General features: G+C 42.5%; 1 protein-coding gene across 1 annotated transcript in view; it reads left to right on the top strand.

Annotated features, from left to right (window-relative positions):
• Positions 1 to 3099: 3099 nt before the first annotated feature.
• The window catches only part of TLK1 (tousled like kinase 1), a 132682-nt gene continuing 125353 nt past the window's right edge, over positions 3100 to 10428 (top strand). Inside the window, 1 exon segment of the mRNA XM_037912070.2 lies at positions 3100 to 3532. Within this exon segment, the coding sequence (XP_037767998.1) occupies positions 3388 to 3532 (145 nt within the window). The 5' untranslated portion in view covers positions 3100 to 3387.

The following is a 10428-nucleotide window of genomic DNA, read 5'->3' as shown; positions in this document are numbered from 1 at the left end:
CTCCATGAATTTATCTAATCCTTCTTTGAACCTAGTTATACTTTTGACCTTCACAACATCCCATCACGAGTTCCATAGGTTGACTGTGTGTTGTGTAAAGTACTTCCTTTTCTTTGTTTTAATCCTGCAGCCTATTAATTTAATTGGGTGACGCCTTGTTCTTGTTACGTGAAGGGGTAAGTGACATTTCCCTATTCACTCTCTCCATACCATTCATAATTTTATAGCTCTCTCTCATATCCCCTTTTAATCATCTCTTTTCTAAGATGAACAGTCCCAGTCTTTTTAAGCTTGCCTCATAGATGAAGATGGTTGTCTGTGTCTGGCATGGTAGCCTTGAGAATCATGGCATTAATAATCAAAGCTGTCCTCAGCAGTAAATTACATGTACAAATTAGAAACTACTAACACTGAATTCCCTATATACCTCAAACTCTTACTGAAGTCCATGGGAGTTTTGGGTGTGCAGGGAATGAGGAATTAGGCCCTATGTTTGTAGCTATGCCTTAATACCAACTACTCAATACATTTAAATATATTAATACAATATTAGATATAGATTAAAAAAAATAAAAATCATATCTACAAATTATATACAGTACTGACATACCAGACCAGACCATTATTGTTGTTGCTAAATATTTATACTATTGTAGCACCGAGAGGCCCCCAACAGGATTGAGACTCCCTTGTTCTAGGTGCTGCACAAACACATAAGACATGGTTCTTGCCCTGCAGCATTTAGAATCTAAGAATACATAAAAAGAAAAGGAGTACCTGTGGCACCTTAGAGACTAACCAATTTATTTGAGCATAAGCTTTCGTGAGCTACAGCTCACTTCATCGGATGGCATAAAAGTGGAAAATGCAGTGAGGATGTTTTTATACACACAGATCATGAAAAAATGAGTGTTTATCACTTCAAAAGGTTTTCTCTCCCCCCACCCCACTCTCCTGCTGGTAATAGCTTATCTAAAGTGATCACTCTCCTTACAATGTGTATGATAATCAAGGTGGGCCATTTCCAGGACAAATCCAGGGTTTAACAAGAACGTCGGGGGCGGGGGGGGGGGGGAGGAAAAAACAAGGGGAAATAGGTTACTTTGCATAATGACTTAGCCACTCCCAGTCTCTATTCAAGCCTAAGTTAATTGTATCCAATTTGCAAATGAATTCCAATTCAGCAGTCTCTCGCTGGAGTCTGGATTTGAAGTTTTTCTGTTGTAATATCGCAACTTTCATGTCTGTAATCGCGTGACCAGAGAGATTGAAGTGTTCTCCGACTGGTTTTTGAATGTTATAATTCTTGACATCTGATTTGTGTCCATTTATTCTTTTACGTAGAGACTGTCCAGTTTGACCAATGTACATGGCAGAGGGGCATTGCTTGCACATGATGGCATATATCACATTGGTAGATGTGCAGGTGAACGAGCCTCTGATAGTGTGGCTGATGTTATTAGGCCCTGTGATGGTGTCCCCTGAATAGATATGTGGGCACAGTTGGCAACGGGCTTTGTTGCAAGGATAGGTTCCTGGGTTAGTGGTTCTGTTGTGTGGTATGTAGTTGCTGGTGAGTATTTGCTTCAGGTTGGGAGGCTGTCTGTAGGCAAGGACTGGCCTGTCTCCCAAGATTTGTGAGAGTGTTGGGTCGTCCTTCAGGATAGGTTGTAGATCCTTGATAATGCGTTGGAGAGGTTTTAGTTGGGGGCTGAAGGTGACGGCTAGTGGCGTTCTGTTATTTTCTTTGTTAGGCCTGTCCTGTAGTAGGTGACTTCTGGGTACTCTTCTGGCTCTGTCAATCTGTTTCTGATGAAAGGTCTGAGGAAACGGAAACAAATATATGCAATCTGTGAATACATTTGGATTATCTTTATTATTATAATTAGACAAAGTACCCACTATCTGTATCTGCCCCTCAAGCCATCATTAACTGGCTGATTTCTCATAGGCATGGAAGCAGAGATGGGTTTTGAGAAGAGACAAGGAGGAAAATGTTGTGGCATTGTGGGATGGAATTCCATGCACATATGTGGATAGGTGGTGATGGTGAGGTGTGTGTATGGGAGAGTCAGTGCAGCAGGTAGGGCTGTGTTAGGGGCATATGGGAAGGTAGTGGTGAGGTGTGTGTGTATGTGGGGGTGTCAATGCAGGAGGCACAACTGCACTGTGTAGGATCAGTGCAGCAGACACAACTGTGTTAGGTAGAGGGGTGATAGGGTCCATGCAGCAGACACAACTGTATTATGTGGCTGTGTGGGGCAAGGATGGTAGGGTGTATATGGGGTCGGGGGGGGGGGGGTGTCAGTGCAGAAAACAGGGCTGTGTAAATTGAGGAGGGCTGCCGCAGGCAGGGCTATTAGGTACATGGGGGTGGTCAATGTAGCAGGCATGCCTGTGTGAAGTGTGGGTGGCTGTGTGTGTGTGTGGGGGGGGGGTCAGTGTGAGCTATGGGAGGTTGTGTGTGTGTGAGGGTAAGTACAGCAGGCAGGGTGGGGTGGGCTGTAGTGCATGTTGGGGGTCAGTGCAGCAGGCAGGGTGGTGTGAGGGGTTAGAGTGTGTGTGGGTCAATGCAGCAGGCAGGGCAGCGTGAAGAGTTGTAGTGTGCATGTGTGGGGCACCAGTGCAGCAGGCAGGGCTCTGAGATGGGGGGATTCTGTACATGGGGGGGGGGGGGGTCAGTGAAGCAGGCAGGGTTGTGTGAGGTGTGTGGGGGTCAGTACAGCAGGCAGGGTGGTGTGAGGAGCTCCCTAGCTTGTAGGGTGGGGGTTCAGTGCAGCAGGCAGCGTGGGGAGGGGCTGTAGTGTGTGTGTGGGTTCAGTACAGCAGCCCGGGCTGTCCTGTGGATGGGGGGTGAAGGGGTGTAGTGTGTGTGTGTGTGTGGGGGAGGTCAGTGCAGCAGTGAGGGGCTGTAGTGTATTGTGTGTGTGTGTGTGCGGGGGGGGGGTGTCAGTGCCCCTGCCGGCGGGGTGAGACCGGGCAGTGCCGGCCAGCCCGGCCGGCAGGGGCAGGTGTACGTGCGGGTTCCCTACCCTGCCCGGCGCGCCAGAGGTGCGCGGCGCTCGCTGCTGGTGGTGTTTGCGCATGACCCCTCCCCGCCCGCCTGCTCCCTCCCTCTTGGTGGCGGAGGTTAGCCTGAGCCTCAGACACAGGCGGCTGCTCGGCGGCGGCCGCGGCGACGCAGTGCAGAGGTGCGGGCAGGTTGCGCCGGCCCTGAGCCCTGTCTCCTTCGCGCCCCGCCTCTCTCCGGAGCCCTCTCCCCGCGGCGGCCTCCTCTCCCCGGTGTCGGGCCGGCCCCCCGGCCATGAGCGCGGCGCTGGGTGTCCCCCCGCCGCGCCGCCTCCCCCGCCGCCCCCGGCGGCTGCCGGGCTCCAGGAAAGTAGCTTGATGAGTGTCCAAAGTAGCAGTGGAAGTTTGGAGGGGCCGCCATCTTGGTCCCGGCTCTCCACGTCCCCACCGAGCCTGCAGGGCTGCTCCTCGGCGGCGGCCTCCCTGCTGCACAGCGCGCCGCCCGGCAAGCCGCCCAAGGAAGGTAAATAGCGCGCTCCGTGCCCATGGCGCTGCGAGGGGGGCCCGGCCCTCGGGGAGGGGCCCAGCCGCCGCCGCCGGAGGCCAGTCCCAGGCTCGTAGGGCCGGGTGCGCCGTGAATGGGGGTGAGGGCCGGCGAGAGACTTGTCCTCCTTGCAGGGGTATTTCCCCTTCAGTACAGGGGGGACCCCCAGATCCTGCCGTGCGGGACCCTCCCTTCTCCTGAGGGACACTCGGGAGACACCCCCTGGTCCCTAAATCCAGCAATCTCTCCCCCATCCCTGTTTGTTAGCAGTAAAAGCGTTTTGATATTCTCCTCCCCCCCACCTTTTCCAGGGCTACGGAGGGGGATTGATTAATGTTTGTTCATTTCTTTGACAATCCTTATAGAAGGGGCTAAGTGTACGTGTTAATTTTTCATCCCTTCGCTGTGATTTTTATGGCAGAGACTTGCATCCTCTGTTCCTTTCCTTTCCAAATTTTATTCTCCACCTCATATTACAAAGTAAAAGTGATTTGTTAGATGTATTGGGTGAATGTGGCTGTTGTTGCTTAATGGAAAGGGTCGGCTCCTTTTGGCATCATGGAGGTGGAGTAGAAAAAGAGACCGAGATCAAGGAATTTGTTCCCATCGGGGAGACACTTTTCTGAGCAGCTAATTTGGAAGACAAAAGTGACAGGAGACCTTAAAACCACCACAGAATGACTGCAACTTTCTCCTTTCCTCCATCACATCTTAGATGATGATATTTTTCTCCTCCCTCCCCTGCTCCTCCCCTCTTGTGTTATACCGACAGTGAGAGCAGGGTGTTGTGGGTGTTTTCAGGGAATATCTGTATGAAGGTTATGTGCAAACAAGTCTCTTTTTATTCTGTTTGTTATTGTCCATTTTTCTTCCTTGCACTTGAAATAAATTGCCACAAGATGTAGCAATTATACAGCTAGTGAAATGCTCAGTGCTTTTAACTAAAATGACTGCTTGCTGTATACCAGTTACTGCCGGAGAAGTTTTATACCCAAATGCATATATTTGGAAAGGAAAAATATGCATATTAAGCAGTTGTATAATTTGACTTGGATGTTTGATTCAATACTGAAGGCCTCAGAATATTGAGTGCTTCTGTTGTCTTGTACAGAGAACACTGGTAGCCATGCTCAAAACTTTCCAACTTAAAATAGGCTAATAAGGTCTTAGAGAGAAATTGGATAGCTTCATTTAGAGGACACTTGTGCAGTACTACAAGTTTTATCAGTGAACAATTTAAAGACTTGACAATGTGTTCAGCCCCTTGAAAATGTTTAAGAATGAGTGTGTTCTCAGTCTCCATGCCAGTAGTTGTTAGACTTGCATCATTCCTTGTGACTTTTGCACATGCTCCTAGATCTGAGATTGGCAGGAATACCCCCCAGAAGATATATGGAAAGGTTGGATGTATGGCATTCGTTAAAGTTGCCGAGTAAAGTGGCAAGAATTTTGTACTCTTGCCCCCTCAAGCTGAATCTTTAATAAGAGAAGACAGTGGTTTGTGTTTTTATATATATAAAAATGTTTGGACTAGATTTACCAGGCTTAGAATTGTACATATTTTACTTTGTGAATTTTTTTAGGCAATATATTTTTGGATGCATTTGTTCACCTGTCATAATTGGGATACTTGGTGTATAAATCTTAAATTACTGTTGCAGTGTTAAGTTTGTAATTCTTTTTGTTAATGAGTGAGCAACATTACAAGTGCTGCTTGAACAGCCTTGACAAAAACAATACACAGAGGCATAATTTTACATTTATGTTTCTTAGCATTTAAATTGGTTAACAGTATTACTATTTTTTCTGGCTACTGTAATTTAGGTTGTGCAGTTCAGAGGTTAGAGAGCAACTACAAAATCTGTGCTTCAGCGTAGCATAGTGTATTTACGTACTATAGAAATATCATTTATTCCCTGTGTGAAAACAGCAGACTCTGCTTTTGCCTCTTCCTTATTGTAGAGCTACTGAATTATTTCTGTCTTTTAAAAGAATGTGAGATATAAACAGTCTTTGGGGTTGGTTTTTTTAATATAAATCTCTACCCATTGGGCATTAACACTACAACTTACATTAACGCAAAGGAAACTTGCATGTCAGAAGAACCTCACATCAAGGTAATACGTCCTATAAAATAAAAATTAGCTATTTAACAATGGACTTGCACTATTTTCCATTTATGCACATCAGTAAGCTCTATAAATGAGTGATGGTTTGAAAGTTCTGTTAGGTAATAGATTCATAGCTGTTTTTTCTCCCATTGATTAGTGCTTGTAGTTCCCAGTGATGTTAATGCAAGTTACTTACAGAATTATAGAACTGGAAGGGACCTCGAGAGGTCATCTAGTCCAGTTCTACTTGCTTGTCTCAAGTAGAGCCTGAACCTGCATGTCCACGCTAGGTTAGGGGGTCTGTTTATATTTTATATATGTTTGTGTGAATAATAATTTAGGCTGGCTGATACTATCAGGTATGACACACTCAATATTAAAATGAGCTTTGCGTCCAGTTCAGATGTGTTGATGTAACTCCAGTCCAAGTGAGAGTTGCGCCTATGCATTTGAAGGCAGCATGGGAACTTTACTGGATACGTCATTCATGTTATGATTTATCCAGCCAATCTATATGATTCATTTTGAAAGTTGAGCCTCCCCAAATCACATGCACTAAAGTGTCTAATTCATTAACAACAAAATAATAATAATAAAACTGACATTCAGAGTTTGGAAGTTCCAAAAATGTTCTCTGAAGCTCTTGTACAGACTCCATCATGACATTTTTTTAATGTAATTATGTCCCAAGAAATTATCTTAAAAGTCATGCTTACATCTAAGGAGCTGATCCTCTAAAATCCTGTCATCGCCCTTTCCTATTTGCATATATGTGTAATCAGTACTTGTAGTTGTATGTTATTTACATATATCAAACCTTAACTCTATCTCTTGTATGTATGCATTATAGTTTTTAATCGGTATGTGCTATTTCTCAATAATACCACATATCACAACTTTTCTACCACTTCTGATATGCATGTGTACTGTCTTATAGTACTATATACTGCTGCGTATTACAGTAACTTGTATGTGAGATACTTGATACAATATATGGGAGTCCTACAAGATGCACCTTCAAGAATATAAAACTATTATTTTGCATTATTTGAGATATAGTGTGTGATTATGTAACTAAAGCTTGTGCCATAATACGTAAAACCAGTACAGATTTAAGGTAGCGCTATAACCTTAAATTTGGAAATGTTGATTATTTTTTTAATACTATAGCTATGACTAGCATTCTTTTAAAGTTTTTTTTTTTTTTTTTTTGGTTGGAACACCCTATTTTGTGCCATTTACTAGGTATGTAGGAAGGAGACACTTGGTTGTGCAAGTTATAGTCTACAAGGTATGCAGAGGCTGAGGGTGATGGAATGTAGTTGAATACCTTATGTTTGCTGTTTTGTTGTGTATCACACAACATCTGTTACTTAAGTACTTACCAGATATTGCTGTTGGTAGTGAAAACTTCAGTAAAAAAACAAAAGGCCAGATTCTGCTCTAAATTACAGTGGTATACAAGTGTTGTATGTCTGAAAATCACCAGTATAATGTAGTAGAATTGGACCAAAATTTAATGCACGTGATTACTAGTTAGGCAGAAATGTAAGTTTTGTATGTATTAAATTGATACAACTTTGCAAATACTTAAAGACATTTGAGGAGTTCCTATAAAAATACTGACAGATGTTGGCAATTTTTTCCCCGAGAAGTTTCTTGACAAATATTAATACTTATTATTATTTGTATTCCTATAGCACCCATACTATGCTAGGTGCTGTCTGTACAAACATGAAAACTCAGTCCCTTCCCTGAAGAGTACCCAATCTGGGCAGTGTTCCCAAATGCAGGTTTGCCTTGTGCATGGTACATATAGAGCAGGGGTTCTCAACTGGGGTTTGTGAGGTTATTACCTAGGGGGTCGCGAGCTGTCAGCCTCCACCCAAAATCCCACTTTGCCTCCAGCATTTATAATGGTGTTATATATAAAAAAGTGTTTTTAATTTTGGGGGGGAGGGGTTTGACTCAGAGGCTTGCTATGTGAAGGGGGTCACCACTACAAAAGTTTGAGAACCACTAATATAGAGTGTTGTTCATAGGTATGAACATAAAGGCAGCCTGTTCATAGTGGTTCCTTGTCTAAATTAAATTTTAAATACATGTATACTTGGGCAACTTTCAGGGATTTTTTTCCCCCTGTTATTACTTGTGTGAAGTGTAAAACTCAACAATTGCAAATTAGTTACAGGTAAATTCTTAGCAAGTCCACTGTCTCTTGTTTTTTGACATCTAGTGGGAGATGCGTTTTGAGTTTTGAATTGTTTTATTTTACTTTATTTTATTTGACTTTGAAGAAGTCAGTTGACATAAGGCAATGCAAGAAATCTGGGAGGTAATTCAGATTTCACGGTGATACTTTGCTTTTACTTTGTTTTAAAATGTGAATGAATGTAGCGCTCATGAAAGAAAAGGTTTAATGTTAGTACTGGCTTATGCTTCCCTACATATTTTTAACAGTGTGCTCAGCTTCTTGTTTTAGGTTTCCATTAACAAGCTGACAGTCATGCCATATCATGTGGATTTGTGATGTGCACAAAATGAGGAATGGGAAAGGTCACTAAAATCATTTGTATCTTTGCCCTTTATGGGGGTGGGATACAGCAGGTGCATTACAGGAGTTCTTACCTGACCAAATTCTCTGCTTCTGCTGGCTTCCAACTTGTAGCCAGCTACACTTTCCCCTTTTCTGTACCCTTTGGAGGAAAGTACTAACACTTCAAACTTTAGGAAGTCAAAACGAGGGGAGCTACATTCTTATGTCCTTTCTGTAGGAAATGAGCCCCTATCTTGAGTAAGTATCTTGGGTACTTACATAGATTTGCACGTGTCGGGCTCTCTTTCTGTTGACCTTAGGTTTTTGCCAAATAGATCCCACTCAGGATATAGATGGAGACTTTTGTAAGTATTCAATATTGTGTGGCCAGCAGACCAAGGAGATGTCTTCCCCTTTCCTCCACGGTTTCTCTCTGGACTTTTGTGGATCTTCTAGGATTTTCAGGATTAGGGCTCTTATCCAGTGTCCCTTAATATAATTTGTACAAAAATTAAAAAACATTTTTTAATGGGAAATTTCCATGGGAAATTTCATTAAGATGAAGGTAAGGCTGCAGGTAGTCCACATTATTGGTTTGAGTAAATGTTACCTTTCAAGAATGTTAATTTGACCAGTACACACACAAACTTCAGAAAAACCCAGCGAATTCAGAATTAAGATTAAATTTACAAAAAACCAAAACCTTTGGAAGTATGGAAATTCATAGTGAAGGTAGCCAAGTTATGTTAACTCTGCCTCATGTTGATTCTAGGCTACTATTTTTCCTTCTTTGCATGTAGAGCATAAAAACTTGGCAGTACAGAACACTGCACTCTATAACTTTGATACTGTTTTTCTTATACAGTAACTAAAATCTAGCACATAATATTTAAATGTAGTTGACTTGACATTCTTGGCCTATATTCTATAGAATGTAAGGCATTATGTTACGAGATAATTTTATTAGTACAGCACCTTGTGCATCATTAAAAGTGATGTGCATCTATCTGAGCTAAATTTTCACCACTTATTGTTAAGTGCTCAGTACTGTAAATAAACAAGTTAAAAGGAACTGTCAAGGTTCCTTCCCCACTCTGAACTCTAGGGTACAGATGTGGGGACCTGCATGAAAAACCCCCTGAGCTTATTTTTACCAGCTTAGGTTAAAACTTCCCCAAGGTACAAATTATTTTACCTTTTGCCCCTGGACTTTTATTGCTGCCACCACCAAGCATCTAACAAGTATATAACAGGGAAAGAGCCCGCTTGGAAACGTCTTTCCCCCCAAAATCCTCCCAAACCCTACACCCCCTTTCCTGGGGAAGACTTGATAAAAATCCTCACCAATTTGCATAGGTGAACACAGACCCAAACCCTTGGATCTTAAGAACAATGAAAAAGCAATCAGGTTCTTAAAAGAAGACTTTTAATTGAAGAAAAAAGTAAAAGAATCACCTCTGTAAAATCAGGATGGTAAATACCTTACAGGGTAATCAGATTCAAAACATAGAGAATCCCTCTAGGCAAAACCTTAAGTTACAAAAAGACACAAAAACAGGAATATACATTCCATTCAGCACAACTTGTTTTATCAGCCATTTAAACAAAACAGAATCTAACGCATATCTAACTAGATTGCTTATTAGCCCTTTACAGAGTTCTGACCTGCATTCCTGCTCTGGTCCCGGCAAAAGCAACACACAGAGAGAACTTTTTGTTTCCCCCCCACCTTCAGCTTTGAAAGTATCTTGTCTCCTCATTGGTCATTTTGGTCAGGTGCCAGCAAGGTTATCTTTAGCTTCTTAACCCTTTACAGGTGAAAGGGTTTTTTCCTCTGGCCAGGAGGGATTTAAAGGTGTTTACCCTTCCCTTTATATTTATGACGAACATACTAGATGACTTTGAAAAATGGTGTTAATATTCTGTGCACAAAGTGCAGGCATTAAGTGGATTCACTTAAGAGTGGTAGTATACACTTCAAATAAATTTGCTTCTAAGTTGTCTTATCTGCTACTCAGTGTTAATTTTAAGCGTATCACTAACTGAAAGCTTAGGCCTTGTCTACACACAGTTTTTATACTGGTTTAACAATTTCAGGTAGGGGGTTGATTTTTTTTTTTTTTTTTTTACCAAAATGGTTAAATTGATAGAACGTTACAGCTGTGTCTAGAGATTATAAATGCTCTTTTATACCGGTATAACTGCACCCACGCTAAGGGGTTGTAATG

Source organism: Chelonia mydas, chromosome 11, assembly GCF_015237465.2.
Source record: "Chelonia mydas isolate rCheMyd1 chromosome 11, rCheMyd1.pri.v2, whole genome shotgun sequence".
In the NCBI taxonomy this organism is placed as follows: Eukaryota; Metazoa; Chordata; order Testudines; family Cheloniidae; genus Chelonia; species Chelonia mydas.
Note: the sequence above shows the minus strand (reverse complement) of the source record. Positions and strands in the feature narration are given on the sequence as shown.